Genomic DNA, 19,653 nt, shown 5'->3' with positions numbered 1-19,653 from the left:
GGGTTTTGAAAAAGGGACAGCAGCAGGCATAACAAAGGGATCTTCCTTTTGTGAGCTGGAGTTTTCTCTACCTAAAGGCAGGGTAGTTAACCTCCTGCAGGGAAATTCACAAGTTTTTCACAGACCTGAAGAGGTTGTTTGTTTGTTTTTTAGCTAAGAGCAGCTAGAGAATTTTTCTGTAGGCTGAGAATAGCTATCACAGAACACAAGTATCAGCACAACTAAATTTTACAAGCCAGTTTTGTTTTGTTTTTTAACTCTTGGGTGTAAAGTTAGTTAAAAACAGACAGGCTAAGATGACAGAACCCAAGGCAGAAAAAGCCAAAGAGACTGCCCACAGGAGAGAAATGGAGGCAGAGACAAAGAAAAATGAAATGGAGGCTGCCCACAGGAGAGCTATGGAGGAAAAGGAAAAAGAGAGGAAGCATGCTGAGGACGAAAAGGAAAAAGAGAGGAAGCATGTACTGGAGATGGAGAAGGCAAAGGCTCAGCAGAATATACCAACAAACCCTAGCAATCCTTCTCCAGGTACCGCCTCACATCCAAGGAAGTTCCCCACCAAAAGGCAGGCGATGATACCGAGGCCTTCTTAGAAAACTTGGAAAGGGCCTGCCTTGGGTACAGCATCTCTACAGACCAGTACATGGTACAGCTGAGGCCGCAGCTCAGTGGACCCTTAGCAGAGGTGACGGCTGAAATGCCTAAGGAACACATGAACAAGTATGAACGGTTTAAAACCAAGGTGAGAGTCAGAATGGGGCTAACACCCAAGCATTCCCTTCGGCGGTTCAGAACCCTAAGGTGGAAACCAGATGTGTTATTTACCCAACATGCCTACCACATTGTGAAACATTGGGATGCCTGAATATCAGGAGCAAGTGTTAAATCTCCAGAAGAGTTGCCCTTCCTAATGCAAATGGAGCAGTTCTTAGAGGGTGTTCCTGAGGAAATAGAAAGGTACACCCGAGATGGGAAGCCCACAACTGTAATTGAGGCGGGGGAGATTGGAGCCAAATGGGTGGAGGTGGCAGAAAAGAAAAAAATTAGTAGCAGTTGGGGCGAATATCAGAAGGGGCAAACCGGAATAAAATGGGTGGAGGGAGGAGAGAGGAACAATCCTGGTCACAGTTGGAGCGGAGACAAGAAGGGACAACCTCCGACCTCACCCTACTTCCGTGGACCGCTCAAGGCCCCAACTACACACCAAGGAACACTCCAGACACCTTATCGTCCTGCCACACCGTTCTCCAGCAACCCACCTCGCCCCAGTGACCCGTCAGCTGGATGATGTTTTAAATGTAATGAGCCGGTGCATGTAAAGGCCAACTGCCCCAAGAACCCCAACAGATTACGGTTCATTGCACCAGAATCACACCAGAGGTCCTCAGGCCCAGATACCTCCCAGATACCCTTGGAGCGGAGGGAAACTGTGAGTGTGGGCAGGAAGAAGGTCACCACGTGGAGGGACACTGGAGCACAAGTGTCAGCTATCCATGCTTCCTTAGTGGACCCCAATTTAATCAACCCAGAGATCCAAGTGATGATTCAACCCTTCAAGTCCAACTCTTTCAATTTGCCTACAGCCAAGTTGCCTGTCCAGTACAAGGGCTGGTCAGGAACGTGGACTTTTGCAGTCTATGATGATTATCCCATCCCCATGCTGTTGGGGGAAGACTTGGCCAATCATGTGAAGTGGGCCAAGAGGGTGGGAATGGTCACCCGCAGCCAGGCTAAGCAAGCTGTCATGCCTAGCTCTGTTCCGGAAACTTCTACCAGGACCCGGTCAGAGGTGATGGACCCAGACCCCAGGCCAACGTCTGCAACAGCAGTAGTGGATCCAGTCCCAGAAACCCAGACAGAGCCAGTCACAGAACTGGAACCGGCGGAACAACCAGCACCAGCCCCATTGCCAGCACTGAATCCAGTACTTACAACCCCAACACTAGAGGGCCCCACCGAACCTGCACTGGCAGCAGCTGATAACCCTACACAAGAGGCTCAGCCGGAGCCTGAACCCCAATGTAGTGCACCAGCGGAAAGCGGTTCACAGTCAACGGAAGCAGCCCCATCCCCTACATCGCTTCCAGAGGGACCAAGCCCAGATCCACAATCCAATGAGGAACTGATGTCTCCAGCCTCAAGGGAACATTTCCAGACCGAACAGGAAGCAGATGAAAGCCTCCAAAGAGCTTGGACGGTGGCACAGAGCAACCCACCGCCTCTCAGCTCTTCTAATCGATCCAGGTTTGTTGTAGAAAGAGGACTTTTATACAAGGAAACTCTTTCTGGTGGACACCAGGAAGACTGGCATCCTCAGAGACAGTTGGTAGTTCCAACTAAATACCGGGTAAAGCTCTTGAGCTTAGCCCACGATCATCCTAGTGGCCATGCCGGGGTGAACAGAACCAAAGACCATTTGGGAAAGTCGGTCCACTGGGAGGGAATGGGCAAGGATGTTTCTACCTATGTCTGCTTTTGTGAGGTATGCCAAAGAGTGGGAAAACTGCAAGACCAGGTCAAAGCCCCTCTCCAGCCACTCCCCATCATTGAGGTTCCATTTCAGCAAGTAGCTGTGGATATTCTGGGTCCTTTTCCAAAAACACACCCAGAGGAAAGCAGTACATACTGACTTTCATGGATTTTGCCACCCGATGGTCGGAAGCAGTAGCTCTAAGCAACACCAGGGCTAAAAGTGTGTGCCGGGCACTAACAAACATTTTTGTCAGGGTAGGTTGGCCCTCCGACATCCTCACAGATGCAGGAACTAATTTCCTGGCAGGAACTATGGAAAGCCTTTGGGAAGCTCATGGGGTAAATCACTTGGTTGCCACCCCTAACCATCATCAAACAAATGGCCCGGTGGAGAAGTTTAATGGAACTTTGGGGGCCATGATACATAAATTTGTAAATGAGCACTCCAATGACTGGGGCCTTGTGTTGCAGCAGTTGCTCTTTGCGTACAGAGCTGTACCACATCCCAGTTTAGGGTTTTCCCCATTTGAACTTGTATATGGCCGCGAGGTTAAGGGGCCATTACAGTTGGTGAAGCAGCAATGGGAGGGATTTACACCTTCTCCAGGAACTAACAATCTGGACTTTGTAACCAACCTACAAAACACTCTCCGAACCTCTTTAGCCCTTGCTAAAGAAAACTTACAGGATGCTCAAAAAGAGCAAAAAGCCTGGTATGATAAACATGCCAGAGAGCGTTTCTTCAAAGTAGGGGCCCAGGTCATGGTCTTAAAGGTGCTCCAGGCCCATAAAATGGAAGCGTCGTGGGAAGGGCCATGCATGGTCCAGGAGCGCCTGGGAGCTGTTAATTATCTCATAGCATTCTCCAACTCCAACCGAAAGCCTAAGGTGTACCACATTAACTCTCTAAAGCCCTTTTATTCCAGAGAATTAAAGGTTTGCCAGTTTACAGCCCAGGGAGGAGATGATGCTGAGTGGCCTGAAGGTGTCTACTACGAAGGGAAAAGTGATGGTGGCGTAGAAGCGCTAAACATCTCCATGACCCTTGGGCGTATGCAGTGACAGCAGATCAAGGAGCTGTGCACTAGCTACGCACCGACATTCTCAGCCACCCAGGACTGACTGAACGGGCATACCACTCCACTGACACAGGTAATGCTCACTCAATTAAAGTCCAACCTTACCGGGTGTCTCCCCAAGCTAAAACTGCTATAGAACGGGAGATCCAGGATATGCTACAGATAGGGGTAGTCTGCACCTCTGACAGTGCATGGGCATCTCCAGTGGTTCTAGTTCCCAAACCAGATGGGGAGATATGTTTCTGTGTCGACTACCGTCAGCTAAATGCTGTAACTCGCCCAGACAACTATCCAATGCCATGCACAGATGAACTATTGGAGAAACTGGGACGGGCCCAGTTCATCTCTACCTTGGACTTAACCAAGGGGTACTGGCAGGTACTGCTAGATGAATCCGCCAAGGAAAGGTCAGCCTTCACCACACGTCGGGCTGTATGAATTTAATGTACTCCCTTTCGGGCTGCGGAATGCACCCGCCACCTTCCAAAGACTTGTAGATGGTCTCCTAGCGGGACTGGGAGACTATGCAGTTGTCTACCTTGACAATGTGGCCATATTTTCAGATTCCTGTGCAGAACACCTAGAACATCTACAAAAAGTCTTCAAGCGCATAAGGGAGGCAGGACTAACTGTTAAATCTAAGAAGTGCCAAATAGGCAGAAACAGAGTGACTTACCTTGGACACCAGATGCTATCCAAAAGTGGCCTGTCCCAAAGTCAAAGAAAAAGGTCCAATCCTTCTTAGGCTTGGCCGGATATTACAGGCGATTTGTACCGCAATACCGCCAAATCGCTGCCCCACTGACAGACCTAACCAAAAAGAAACAGCCAAATGCCATTCAGTGGACCGAAGAGTGCCAGAAGGCCTTTAACCAGCTTAAAGCGACACTCATGTCTGACCCTGTGCTAAGGGCCCCAGACTTTGACAAACTGTTCCTAGTAACCACAGATGCGTCCGAGCGTGGTGTGGGAGCAGTTTTAATGCAGGAAGGACCGGATCCAGAATTCCACCCTGCAGGGTTTCTCAGCAAGAAGCTGTCTGAGAGGGAAAGCAACTGGTCAGTCAGTGAAAAAGAATGTTACGCCATTGTCTACGCTCTGGAAAAGCTACGCCCATATGTTTGGGGACGGCATTTCCACCTGCAAACCGACCATGCTGTGCTACAGTGGCTTCATACCGCTACGGGACATAACAAAAAACTTATTCAGTGGAGTTTAGCTCTCCAAGATTTTGATTTCGACATCCAACACATCTCAGGAGCTTCTAACAAAGTGGCTGATGCACTCTCCCGTGAAAGTTTCCCAGAATCAACTGCTTAAAATCGTCCTTGAGATGTGGAAAATATTATTAGTCTTTATACACTTGGTAGTATATGTAGAGGTGCATGTGTCTTATTAACTCTGTTTTCTCCTAGAGCTCCAGGAAGAAATCACAGCCAGTGTTTCACCCTATCTGTGATTTGGGGGGGCATGTCATAAATATAAAGGGAAGGGTAACCACCTTTCTGTATACAGAACTATAAAATGCCTCCTGGCCAGAGGCAAAACCTTTTCACCTGTAAAGGGTTAAGAAGCTAAGATAACCTCGCTGGCACCTGACCAAAATGACCAATGAGGAGACAAGATACTTTCAAAGCTGGAGGGGGGTGGAACAAAGGGTCTGTCTGTCTGTGTGAAGCTTTTGCAGGGAACAGATCAGGAATGCAGCTCAGAACTCCTGTAAAAAGTTAGTAAGTAATCTAGCTCTGGTAAAATAGCTGTGCTGAATAGAATGTATATTCCTGTTTTTGTGTCTTTTTGTAACTTAAGGTTTTGCCTAGAGGGATTCTCTATGTTTTGAATCTCATTACCCTGTAAGGTATTTACCATCCTGATTTTACAGAGGTGATTCTTTTACTTTTTCTTTAATTAAAAAAGTCTTCCTTTAAGAACCTGATTGCTTTTTCATTGTTCTTAAGATCCAAGGCTTTGGGTCTGTGGTCACCTGTACAAGCTGGTGAGGATTTTTATCAAGCCTTCCCCAGGAAAGGGGGTGTAGGGCTTGGGGGGATATTTTCGGGGGAAGATGTCTCCAAGTGGGCTCTTTCCCTGTTCTTTGTTTAACATGCTTGGTGGTGGCAGTATAGGGTTCAAGGACAAGGTAAAGTTTGTACCTTGAGGAAGTTTTTAACCTAAGCTGGTAAGAATAAGCTTAGGGGGTCTTTCATTCAGGCCCCCAAAATCTGTACCCTAGAGTTCAGAGTGGGGAAGGAAACTTGACAGGGGCAATCTAACAAATGCGGGATAAGACAGTTACTATATTTGGCATCTTCCCTGTACTTCTCTGACAGAGTTCAGATCTACTATAATATATTCTAAAACATCCCCTTGGACTAGGACAATTGCTTATTGTGTTGTGCTCACTGGTGTTTTGCTCATGCTGTAACTTGTCATTTGAAGGCAATCACTTTTTTAAAAGATCTTTATTGAATCTTAATAGCAAACTAGCTTCAAATATAGGTTTCAGAAAAGCAGCCGTCTTAGTCTGTATCCGCAAAAAGAAAAGGAGTACTTGTGGCACCTTAGAGACGAACAAATTTATTTGAACATAAGCTTTTGTGAACTGCAAATATGGCTTAAATGGGAGCAAGACTGGACCAATAGTGGATGAGTGAATAGTTTGTATGTGAATTTAACCTCCTCCCCCCAAAGCAATTAATGTTATACTGTGTAAAATGAACAGGTATTTTTCATATTTTATTAGTGGTCGGCATAAATCTAAAGTATGTTTTCAGGATCTGTGTTGAGAGACTAGGGTTGCTTTTAGCAGAGATTCAAGGAACAAACATTTAAATAAGATGTTAACTGAACTCAGAAAAGATACCTTCAGAAATAACGGTAGTAGTAAAGTCGACTAGCCTCGCATGAAAAATACCTGTTCATTTTACACAGTATAACATTAATTGCTTTGGGCGGGGGAGGTTAAATTCACATACAAACTATTCACTTATCCACTATGGGTCCAAGACTCCTATTGACTTCAATGGAATCAGGAACAGACCCTATATCTTTGGAAACAAAACATAAAACTTATCTCGTTAGCTCCAAATGGCCTGCTGAAGAGCCATGTTTTCTTTTTCACTTTATTTTGGGTTCAATGAAGTCTTTGCACTTTCTTTATCACACATAAAGATACTGCACTTGACTAGCACAACAGACTGTTTTTTAGCAGGATATAATAATGATAACTCAGTGAAACACTGAGCAGAAGACTCTTAAGAAGGGAGTACTTCTCTTTTTGCAAACGTGCTCAGTCCCAGATTGGGGAAAGCACATATTGTGTCATTTACACACCCTATCAACGTGCTTCTGCCTATGTGCAAGTGCAATTTTCACAACGTGACAGATACAAAGGCTCATGATTCCAGATTCTTTTAGGGTCTCATTTCCAACTAAGGAAAAACAATCCATTTCAACAAAAAAGGGGTCTGGTTCTTGGTCTCCTTTCCAGTTTTTGAGCTGTTGGTCAAAAAATAAAACAGAATGCCACATTTCTATACCTCTCCAAAATTCATGACTTCTCTAGCTATTAATTCCCATTGCATTCAACAGTAGCTCACCCCTATTGCCTACCAGCTTTCACTATATTCTGTGGGAGAATCTAATTTTATTGCAAAGCCTCTTCAGTGTTCAATGTTTTCTGCTTAATGTTTTATTTGATTACCATTTGAACATATAAAGTGCTATATGACAAGGCTTGGAAAGATTGGATTTTTATCAATAAATGTCAGAAAATGTCAATTTCACCACATGTAAGCACAAATCAACAAAAAATATTTCCATCAATAATAACTGCTGTTTACAGATAGGCAAAGAAAAATGCGGATTGAGAACTTATTAAAGTTAAATCCAGTGACAGACTTCCGAATAAGGCTCGTTACAAATGGACTAGAGAATGAATAATAAAAACAGGTAGGATTTGTTGATTTAAGGATATTTTGACATGTGATGTTGAAAATTTGTGTTTAATGGTTTATAAAGCTTTAACTTTTTGCATCTCAATGTCTACCATCTTTAAATAATTGTCTGATCCCCCAATTTCCTACAACTGTGAAAATTCAAACTGATAAACAAAAAATGCTTAAAACCTATAATTTTTCACGAGTGAAAATGTAAATCAATTAAAAAAATTTCAAATGCTTAAAATACACTCATCTGCTAAAAGTATATTTAAAAAATCAAATTCTGCCAAGCCTATATATAAATGCTAGGTCCTACTTTTATTCTGCATAGCACTTGTGGAGCATGAGGGTCATGCTCCACAAGCTGATAAAGTTTTGCATCCTCAGTAGCTATTGTTTACTTGTGATGTTGGATGTTCTGCATTTATCTTCTACCTATCATCAATATTTGCTCAGTAAGACCTCTGGAACTGAGCTATTGCTACCACATGGATCCTTCCCAAGGGTGGAAACTACTTTTGCTGTTGTACTTGTTGAGCAAGAGGGGGAAACATTCTACAGAGTTGTTTGACCAGATTCTGCTCTGGGTTGCACCTGAGCCACCAATTGCAGGAGTGTAACTAGAGTGCCAGATTCAGCCCTCTATTTCAGGGGGTTCTTGAACCATTTCATGGTTTGAATCACATTTTAATGCAGAGATCATTTAGGGGATCAAATGCCCACTCATTCGTGATTGCAGAGAATCCCTATTTAGGAGTGCATATCATTCTCCAGGAACTGCTTACTTGGGAAAGTAATAATTGGAAAGTATTTAATGTAGGTTTAGTTGTCTCTCATGCGATTTAGCAGTTGGAAGGAGAAGTCAGCAACATGAGACCAGACAACTCTCTGCATACCCACCACCAAGCAGTCCGTGGACCACCTTTTGCTCTATTCAATGTGCATCTTGCAAAATTAATTCTTTTAACTGCTTACCTGCTAGTTAATAATACAAACATTTAATAGAGAAAAAATAAGATTAAGTTAGAGCAATTAGAATAATAATAATCTTGGCGAACCTCCCCATCAGTTCAGTTTCCAGTAGGGTTGCCAACTTTGTATTTAAAAACCGGACACTCCAGCTGGAACAACACTGCCCCTGCCCTCAAGACCCCACCTCTGGCCCACCTCTTCCCCCAAGACCCCACCTCAGTCGCTCACTGCTTTTCCCCTCTCTGCCCTGGTCGGGAGGTACACGCCTGCAAAGGCAGGGCTGGGAGCTGCAGCTGCCCAACACAGGTAGGAGGAGGCCCCAGCTGAGTAGGAGTTGGCACAGATTAGTGACCAGGCACCTCCCTGACCTCTGTGATGGGACTTTGGTTGTCTGTCAGTAGATCTGTCCGAACACTGTCAGGTCCCCTTTTTGACTGGATTTTCCAGTCGAACATCAGGCATCATTCACTGAAAACAAATGTCATGTATACTACAACATAGCACTCTTCATTGTAACAAATGATCATACAATACAAAATTTTACTCTTTTTCCCCCTCTTTAGTTCTCCCTAACTGCTCATATGTAGGCACAATTGGGCAATGTTAAAATCAACATCCTACAGAATTTGGAGGATTTATTTTAACACCCACTTTGCCGCCCTCCCCCCCCCCCCCCCCCCCCCCCCCAGCAAGAAAGTCCACATCATAAGGTTTAAAAAAACGGCACAAAATACAGGTGTTTTTTAATCCTTTGCAGGCCACCTTTAAGCAAGGCATTTAACAAAATGCACAGGTTTGGTAAGATTTTCTGACCTGTGTTTGATTATGTTTTTAAGCAGAAGACACCACTATTTTTTCCCCCTATCTCCATCTGCTGACACTTCCTCTTAAGTTGGAGCCAGTGCTGCTTTTGGTTTAGAGAGAAGAATAATCCCACATCAGTTTTGCCTCTCATCTTTCATGTTGCACAGAAGCGACAGAAAGGAGAACATTATCCATTTTTGTTTTCTCTTCCAGGAGCTCAAAAATGAAGCCTGCATCTCGTGTGCTATAAATTACTCTAAATTGTGGAAGTTTGAACTACATTTTGTCTTTGGCCATACTAACATGCACTGCTGGCACCACTATCATTTGCGTGTGCTTAATGGACTTTCCCATTTATTTCCTATTTTTACATCAAGAAGGCCAATCTCTTAAACTGATCTAAGGCTCTTTGAAGCTCTAATTTCTATCTAAAATTCTGTGAATGATCTTGCTCTGTTCCGTAAATTCTCTGATGTGGTCAAAGGTTCCTCAAGTGAAACTTCTCCCACATTTTCTGCAATGATACAGTCTCTCTCTAGTATAGGTTAGTTGGTGTTCTAGAATATGCTTTTTTAAATTAAATTTTTGGTATAGTCAATACGCTTTTTTGTGTCCGTTCTCCCCCCTTTCATGAATCATTTTGATAGTTAATAAATTCAGTTGCTTCTCACGGTTTAAACAGACGAGCTAAAATGACTGGTCCGTCCCATGCTTGAGTTCAATTCAGTGTTATAAAAGGTCTTCTACACAAAAGCTTTTCCTACAGTCGGTACATATGTATGGTTCATATTCTCAGAGGGATTTGTTGATGACTGAGTGGAAAATCAGTTCCCATAAAGCTTTTGCCACAGTGGTTACAGGCATATGTTGTGAGTTCGTAAGTGATTAGTAAGTCTTGGTTTCTCAGTAAAGCTTTTCTCGCATTCTGTACATTTATAGGGTCTCTCTCCCGTGTGAGTTCTCTGGTGTCGAATAAGATCTGCATGGCGACCAAAGCTTTTTCCACAGTCTGTACATATGTATGATGATACCGGACTCTTTTTTGCATGAATTCGCTTGTGTTTTAAAAGACCTATCTTCAATTTAAAGGTTTTCTTACATTCTGTACATAGATATAGTCTCTCTCCTGTGGGTGTCTCCTGGTAGAAAAGGATACCTTTGAATTTATTGGAATCTCCTTTCCCAAGAGTAGAGTTACCCATTCTGCTTCCAGTAAGACTCCTCGGCTCTGTTTCTGTGCTCCAATTACTCTCACAAGTTATTCCATTGTCAGGAGTTTGGAAAACCAGGTCTTCTGATCTTCCTGAAAACGATCCATGCAGTTCCACATTTTCTGGAGCTTCCTCATTATCCTGCACTTCAGTTTTGATCACAATCCCATCATCCACTGGAATAAAAAGAATCCAAACATTCATTTCATCTGTTTGGGAAAAGGAAATCTCCTAAGAATAAAACATTCCTGATCCATAATGCACACAATGCTTGTAGGTCATATTGCTCCTTGAGGGAAACAAAAAACAGAAAAGTGATAACTTATTGGACCAGTAAATAATGTATGTCACTCAAACTTTTGCATATAAAATGCCTCTCACAAATTGCCAATTCGAGAAGTTTAAGTAATTTAGATTGAAAGAACTCCACAGTATGTCATCTAATCTATCTCCCTGCATTTTAACAAGATAGATTTGACTTCATAAACCATCCCTAGTAGAAGCCATGAATATCACCAGTAATGATGATTCTACAACTTTAATACCCTCAAAATCTACCTGTGCCTCTCCATTGCTACTGACAAAACCCTTGTCCGTACCTTTACCATCTTACTTCTTGATTTTTGTAACCTTCTCTGTGGCTGCCTTGATTCTAATCTCTTCCACTCTACTCCATACAAAAAGCTGCTGCGTCATCTTTCTCCCTCTCACTCAAACTGAATCACCTAACTCCCTGCCCCTCTTTTTTACTGCATTAAATAGAAATATGCCCTTTCCTTCAAGGCATAGATCATCCTGCCTCCAACATTTCTGCTCTCATTTTCCCCCTACTCCCTCTATATTTCCCATGCTCCTCCCTGTTCTCTCACCTTACTGCTCCCTTCTCTGACTCTTAGCATTGCTCCTTACAGTACCCCTACATTTGGAACATCATCCCTCTTCTTCGCCAAGCACCCTGTCTTGCCTCTTTCAAACCTTTTGTTAAAACACCTCATGGAATTCTTCCTACCTCATGCTCCTTACTAATAATTCTTCACCACGATCACCCTTCCTAAATTATTTTTCCATGTCACTCAACCACTATGTTAGTAATGGTGGCCATATAAGTACCAAAAGAGATGTTTCATCTTAGACCACATGTTCTGCAAGGTAGGGCATGTGTCACACCATTTGTTTAAAAAGGGTTATGTATATGTATATCAGTATGTGATTTTTAGTATTAAAAATACTAGTAATAACACAACATGTTATCCAAACACTTAGAAATTGGATGGATGAAAGGAGAGAATCTGCCTTAGACCAGAAAGTTCACTGGTTCCCATATCTACAATGAACTTATGACAAGGTCTTGTTATAAAATATCAATACATGAGAAAAGACAAAAACTACAGAAGTGTTCATCATGATGGTTTCTCTTGCCAGCTTTAAGTCATTTACTCTTCTGAGAGGTCTGAATCCATTACTCACCTATGCTAGGATTCATAGACATTTCTCTTTCCTCCAAGCCCTGCTGAGCCTTGACACGTAGCTCTTCTCTTGACTGCATATCATGTATGGAGACTGAACAGTTTGGACAAAGAATAAAAAAAAATCTCATAATATCTTCTTAACATTCACTGATTTTTTAAACTTCAAAGAATGTCACATTATCTGAAATTAATGCTTACATTGCTGTGGTAGTAGGTAAACTGTGCAGAGGTTACAGTGTTAAAGGTGACCATTTTTGAGTCTGTTCACCTTTTCAGATTATGAGACTTTTGGTCGACTTATTTATTTTTGTCAAAATCCCGGTTTTCATTAATATCTGTTTAAAAACAGTGGCTTTGACCTCCCCAGGAAAACCCAAGGGACTGGAATTTAAATTCTGCCCCTTGCTGACATCACTGCTATTTGCACACCTTGCAGCTGCAAATAGCATTTTCCTCTCCATCCCCACACAACTCCTATGTACTGACAGATGGCACATGCACCATCCCTACGGAGCAACTGAGCATGCTCTATCCCAGGGATGCATGGGCTGAGCAGGACTTTCCCTGCAATTGCTCCTCCTACCTGCTGGGGGTCACTATAACACCAGACACTAAAACCAAGAGCAAGGAGACTCTCTCTTCTATGCTTTCAATGCTCCTACTGCTGACACCTAGGCAGCGTGGAGAAGAATGAAAGTGCCTGATTCAAAGGCAGAGAGGTGAGGAGAAAAGAGATGCAGAGCTGGGGTGGGGGAAATGGGACAGAAGACACAGGAGGCTAGGAGAAGGGGCAGGAGTCTGCCAGGGAATAAGAGCAGAAGGGAGCACAGGGGTGGAAGGCTCTATAGTCACTAGAAAACACTCTCCAAAGAACATGTAATTCAGTCCATTTAATATTCCTTTGCCGCCTAGCAAATACCTGTGAAACCCACTGGCTAAGTGTGTATCACCATCCCCTTCTAATGCCACACCCGCACAAATGATAAAAGCCTTCTATTCCTTCCACTTACTCTGTTACCTCAAGTGGTAGAGGTTTGCATGGATCCAAAGATCCTAATTCTGCTGATGACCCATGTGGGAGGGACAATATTATCCCTCAGGATGATTTTTTTTTTTTTTTAAAAGAATACTTAAGAAATTACATCCAAAAAATTACATTAAAAGAACATGAAGGTTACAAAGTCTAGCATGAAGGACACCTATAACCTTAATTTAGCCCCCTTGTGCGTATGCATTATGATAGTCTTTAATTATATGATGATATACTGTTTTCACACAACTCCTGCCCCATTCCTTGTAAAAGACTGATTGTGCTTTGACAATAGATCAGGGTTGTGTTGTGAACGAGGTTGTTGTCTGTAGGACCCCTGCTTCATTTGTTGCAGAAGTTGGATGGTGTGCAGCGAATGAGGCAGAGACTTGCAGGAAAAGAAGAGTAGCCTCATGGTTAATGCCACTGAATACTGCCCTGGAGAACTGGATTCTATCCCTGCCTCTGCTACAGAGTTCCTATGTGATGCTGAGCAAGTCACTTAAACCAAAATTTTCACAAGTGGCTATTTTTTTCCCCGCAGGTTTTCCTAATTTTCTGAAACAGCACCACACACAGGGTTGTACCAATTTAACTACTTAGATAACCCACCACCACCACCACTATCACCACCACAGCAGCAGTTAAGTCAGTACAAAAACTGTATACAGAGCAGGTACTGGGAGGTGGGGTGGGGAGGGAGGGAGGGAATCAGAGTAGGAGCAGCTCACACTAAAACTTCATGATTAAAAGATCCATGGGGTTTATGATGTAATTCTTTCACCTAAAATTAAGCAAAAACTGCCAAGGATGAAAGTGTGTGCCCAAAAGGCACACTTTAATTGGGGTGAGGGTGGGGGGAGTTAAAAAAAAATCTTAGAAGTAAAAAAAAAAAAAAAAAAATACATGCTTAAATGTAAGTAATCCTAGAAAACATCAGAAAGGATTTGCAGATTACTTGAATAAAGATCCTGCAGAAAGGCAGAATGTTTGCTTGGAAATCAGTTTTGCTTCCTTCAGGAAATTCAGGGAGAATCCCAATCACACCATATGTACTAAACCACTTGGCAGTTTATAAGTCAGCTGAAAGTCCAGATCCCCTTCAAGAGGAAGAGAACAGACATCTAATCTTTCCCATTGCCATTTTTTCTTGTTTTAGAGTTGGCATATAGATTAAGAAATGATATAATCACAAATTACTTAAATACATTATTCTTGAAATATCCTTTACTGAAGGAGTGCTTCATCCACATCACACATGGAAAGTAGCATCTGTGCATGTGGCTTCAACATACACAACTGAATAGTGTATAAGCATTATTCACAGCAGGAAAGTGGTGGATATAGAGGTATTAGAAACATGACTGTGTCTATCAATCTTCTTTTACAGAAAAGGACGTATGCAGTTGATCTTCTATCACAAAGGTTTTGGAGCATCTAAGAACTGATCCACCATCAATCAAAGGATTTGAGAAAACAGACCGGAGCCAGCCCAAGAACTGTACATATTTCACAACTTCCAGAGAATGAGTGAAAACTGACCTTTACCCAGTGAGATTAAAGATTCATAATTGTCCTTTATCACTTTTTTGTAAAGCTCCTTTTGCCACTCTTCTAAATTCTTCCCGTCAGGAGCTGCAACATCATCAAATGTCCCTGGGACCTGAAATAAAAAGTATTGCATACTTAGTATCTTTGATTACATCCTGACAAGGGCCTTACTTAGAATATTACACATGCAGTCATTTGCCGGGTGTTTCTGATGGCACTCTATATCTGACGGCTACTGTATATCACCTTTACAAAGAGGAATGAGATATTTATACTGCTATGTCGCTCTCAAAGTCAGTATAATCGTTTCAAGGTGGTATTCCTTAGCTCTTCACTGAATCATGACTTCCCAAGCAACAGAATCAAAAGGTAGAAGTAAAGACTATCAAAGTCATCTTGGCCAATCTCTGAAACTCAGTGCAGTTGTTCTCTTCAGCACATTCTTCAGTGCTTTCTTTGTCCAATGTACTTTAAATGACTCAAGCTATGAGGCAACTCCACAGTTCAATAGATCTCACTGCCAGGATTTCTTTTTCCTGGTGATCAACTTAAATTTTCCTTTAGCTAGAAGAAAGGGATTGTAAACGAGCATACTGTCTTGCACCAAACTGAGTTATTGCTCTCTCTCTTTAGCATTTATACCTTCCAAATACTGGCAGACTGTTGTATCACTCCTTCACCAATACATATTTTAAAAATAAAATTTTAAAAAAGATCTTTCCTTATAAATTAAACCCTCCAACCCTTTAATCTATTTTGTTGCTCCTTTTTTCAGTTCCTTCCAACTCATCTAGATCTTTCTGATTTGAGGTGACCAGAGTTGAGTGCAGTATTATAGCTGCAGTTTCTTAAATCCACTTCCTCTTTCATTTCCCAGATAGGAAGTGCTTCTTTTGGCCTTGAATCTTGTGTAATGCCCACAACCTCCGCAAAGATTAAACACTCTCTATAACTGTAGGAGCAAAAATACTGGCAAACATCATCAAACATAAAATTTTGAAAATAAAACAAAACTTCAAAGAAAAGATAGTGCAAATACATCCAAGACTGCCAATTTCACATCTAGCCTGTAGCTCCCCACCCAATTCATTTTAATATTAAAGGACACAAACTATATGTAAAGTTGTATCAATACTTGCCTGATCAGTATTATTGTTCCCACGTGGCTTGTATCCATTTGGTAATATTAGGAGTGAACACTCTGCCTTTATGTATTGCCTTTCATTCAAATGGGTATCTAAGTGTTTCACAAATTTTATCAATTGTACAACCTATGGATCCAGTTCTACAAATCTGTAGTCATATGAGTATTCACTTTTACATTAGGAAACTATTCCATGAGTAAGCACTACTCAGATGATGGTTTGTAATATCTGGTCCTAAACAGGATCACCACCCAAAACTGATGTACAAGATACTGAATTAAACTGAAACTTAGACACTATTTAACAGTCCCCAACAAGGTCTGCCCAGATCTGAAGAAGAGGTGTGTGTAGCTCAAAAGCTTGCCTCTTTCACCCTCATAAATGGTCCAATAAAAGATATAATCTCCCATTCTTATCTCTCTAACATCCTGGGACCAACAGAGCTACAACAATACTACACCCAACAAACATACACAGTATAAGCTCTATACTACAATCAAGTCATCCCAAATCAAATGAGATTATTCACATGAGTAAGGACTACTCACTCATACGAGTACAGGTTTGCAGGATTGGGATTCATTTTGGAGCAGGAAGTAAAGAAGTGTACAGTATCCAACTGAAATGCCAAACAGAAATTTTTACTTGGGCAGAATGTAATTGCACAAGCTGAAAAAGGATCAAGAGAGAAGCACCATAATATTGTCTGTAGTCACAAGAGCTCAGCAACAATGTGCCTCCTAACTCCACGGTGCACAATGATTAAGTAGCAACTCAAAGGGAAAAGTGCAACCTACTGAATCATTTATATTTTTATTTCCTGCAGCACCTAGGTGTTCCCTTGGAGAGTTCCCATCCAAGTATTCTCTTATTATGCTCTCTTAATTTAAGAGAAACAAATAGAATATCAAATATTTAAATTACCTTCAAATGTTCAGGATTCCGGATTCGTTTTCGAGTTTTATTACTTATTCCACCACAGAAACTTTGAGGTGTTCCAACAAGCCAGTTTCCGTCTTCACCCAAAATGAATTTTTTGGGAACTGCTTCTTTCAGTAGGCGCCGGTTTTTCCTAATTTTTAGAGGATCAATTTCAAAAGAACTGTCCTCAAAATGTTTAGAACATAGTCGCTGATGTTTTGATGGAGTTCCCATTTCCCGACCCATGTTGTGAATCCACTGCTTCAAGAGAGGTTTGTTATGTAAAGGAAAACCATAGAAAGTAACTGTACTGTTCTTATATACCCCACTTGTAGCATTTTGACAGTTCAAAGCTGAGCAATAAACCATTGTAAAATGAGCAGTAGAAACAAATCTAAAACAGTAATAAGATGCCAAGAGGTCAGTTTGCAGGGTTTATAATCAACTATTGCTTTAATATTAAGAGCAGTAGATATATGCACCTCAACAACGTACAGTGTTGTATAATACAGGAAAAGATTAAGTTCACAGTGAAGCAAAATGTAGTTGTGGAGCCAGACTTCAATACAGGACACACGTGGACCTCAGCGTAGTTGATATCTGTAAAATACAGAGAAAAGTCAGGCTCCTGCTTTCTTAAATTATATACTGCTCTTCCTTAAACCATATACTGGCATACAGTTTCTGCAAGTCCAAGTACCTATTTACAACCCCCAAACTAAAATGTTTCTTTAACATTACCATGCACATCTCCCATATATTAAACACCCCTACGTTATGCATACACACAAGTACACCCTATCAATCAGGATATTTGCTAAAAATTTTGCCATATTCAGCAGCAAAAAAATATTTATAACATTAGGGTTACACAGAAGGCAGCAACAGAAGGATGATGTACAATGTCCAAAAAGGAGCAATTCATATGGGGAAATGTCAGCTTTATACTTGTCAGGAAGAGAAGGAGACTTTGGCTGCACATTGGAGAAGAAGCAAGTATCAGAGGATCGACATATGGAAGAAGCACGTTGGAGTGCAAGAACTCAAGTATATGCTGATGCACAGGGGACTGTAGTCAACAAATCAGATATGTACCTACGTTTTAAATTGGGACGAAGGCATGTGTGAAGGAAAAGGAAATGGAAAGGTCAAGAGAAGGGACTCTAGAAGGGAGAATGTTGGGAATGCATAGTACAAGCAAATTTAACCCCAAACACCCCAGAACTGGTTCTGGGATATCTCCTTTCCCTGGAATAAATCTCTTGACCGTTTCCACCATTCCTACATGTCTGAAGCTCCCGACACTCTGGTCACACGGGCAGCCCTACACCAGCTATTCTGTCAAGGAGAAGCACCATTCCACCACGCTGGGGAAATGCAGACAGCCCTGCTCCACCATCTCAGCACGTCAATGGGGGGAGAAGGGGAACAGTGAACCCCCCTCTCTGTTTCATTGGGGGGTTACGCCTAGGCAGCCCTGATCGATCAACCCAGTAGGCTGCGGGGGTGACGGCAGCCCCAGGTCACTGTCCTGACGCACTGCGGGGGGAGGGGAGGAAAGCAGCCCCACTCCGCACCCCAGTGCATTGTGGGGAATGTACAACCCACCACACGCAGTCCGTTGCCCCGGTGCGTTACGGGTTGGGGAGCAGACAGCCCCACTCTATCCTGGGGGGGACGGGCAACACCCAGTCCAGCAGCCCACACAGACTTATTGGCGAGCATCCCCTCTCCCTCGCCCCGGGGCATCATGGGAAGCGGAGCCTCTTCCCCCCCTTCCAGAGGGGCTCCCTGAGAGTCTCTCACCTCCACTGCCGGGCAGCCATCTTCCCCCTCTCAGTCCCTCCCTTCATCACCGTCCCACTCCCTTCTCCCCCTCCCTCAGCGCGCGCAGCAGCCTGTAACGGCCCCGCCTTGCGCGCGCCTCTGGTCGCCGCCCAGTGCCCACCAATGGGAGACGACCACCCACCCCCGTGAGCAGGGAAGGTTACGGTTGGGAGCGAGGACAACGACCAATCAGAATCGACACCAGCTAGGATGGGTAACGGCTCTAAGCTTCAGTCTTACCAGGACAACACCATTCTTCCGTCCTCTCCTCTGATTGGCCAACCTCTTCCGGCTGTTGGCCTCTGACTGGTGATCGACGGGCCTGAGGAACCAATCAGCCTCTTGACTCTTCCACTTTCCCCCAGGAGTCTCCTCTACCAGCGACAGTGGTGGGCTGCTCCGACCTGGGCATTCCTATTGGCCCGCAGCTGGCAGGACCGAGTTGTGATTGGTGGAGACGGCTGTCGACCTTGCGGAAGAGCCCTCACAGATCGCGAGTGGGGCGCTGGTGCAGGCTGGGAAAAAGCCGCGGTGGGAAAAACTGAGATTTCTTGTAATCCGGCTTCCCGCCTCGCCCCCACGCTGCGGGGTGGTTGGTATTACCCCGCCCCCCAGACACGGCCCCTCCATCGCCCCTCCCCACCGCAGTTCCCCTCACTCGCACCCGGCCCCCTCGCGCTCCCCAAAGCGCCCTTTAGTCGCAGCCAGCCCGCCCCCCAGAGCTCCCCTCAGTCGCCCCCAGCCTGCTCCCCTCCCGCTCTCCCCGGAGCTCCCCACAGTCACTCCCAGGACCCCCCAGAGCTCCCCTCAGTCGCACCCAGCCCAGGCCCCCACCCACTCTCCCTGGAGCTCCCCTCAATGGCAGCCAGCCCACCCCCCAGAGCTCCCCTCAGTCGCACCCAGCCTGCTCCCCTCCCGCTCTCCCCGCAGCTCCCCGCAGTCACTCCCAGGACCCCCCAGAGCTCCCCGCAGTCGCACCCAGCCCAGGCCCTCACCCGCTCCCCCTGGAGCTCCCTCAATGGCAGCCAGCCAGCCCGCCCCCCAGAGCTCCCCTCAGTCGCACCCAGCCTGCTCCCCTCCCGCTCTCCCCGGAGCTCCCCACAGTCACTCCCAGGACCCCCCAGAGCTCCCCTCAGTCGCACCCAGCCCAGGCCCCCACCCACTCTCCCTGGAGCTCCCCTCAATGGCAGCCAGCCCACCCCCCAGAGCTCCCCTCAGTCGCACCCAGCCC

General features: G+C 44.1%; 2 protein-coding genes across 2 annotated transcripts in view; both read right to left on the bottom strand.

The window, feature by feature from the left end:
- Positions 1–19,653, bottom strand: part of LOC102934043 — an 85,633-nt gene that overhangs the window by 45,436 nt on the left and 20,544 nt on the right. The gene's annotated exons all lie outside the window — the stretch shown is intronic.
- Positions 7,286–18,413, bottom strand: LOC102931549 (zinc finger protein 300). The gene is made up of 6 exons (XM_037891413.2): positions 18,402–18,413; positions 17,078–17,195; positions 16,599–16,746; positions 14,521–14,641; positions 11,947–12,039; positions 7,286–10,688 (listed from the first exon to the last, which is right to left on the bottom strand). Exons 5-6 carry the CDS (start codon positions 12,023–12,025, stop codon positions 10,123–10,125), a joined length of 645 nt encoding a protein of 214 aa, XP_037747341.1. The 5' UTR covers positions 12,026–12,039; positions 14,521–14,641; positions 16,599–16,746; positions 17,078–17,195; positions 18,402–18,413; the 3' UTR covers positions 7,286–10,122.

The sequence above is a fragment of the Chelonia mydas genome, chromosome 2, assembly GCF_015237465.2.
Source record: "Chelonia mydas isolate rCheMyd1 chromosome 2, rCheMyd1.pri.v2, whole genome shotgun sequence".
NCBI lineage: Eukaryota > Metazoa > Chordata > Testudines > Cheloniidae > Chelonia > Chelonia mydas.
Note: the sequence above shows the minus strand (reverse complement) of the source record. Positions and strands in the feature narration are given on the sequence as shown.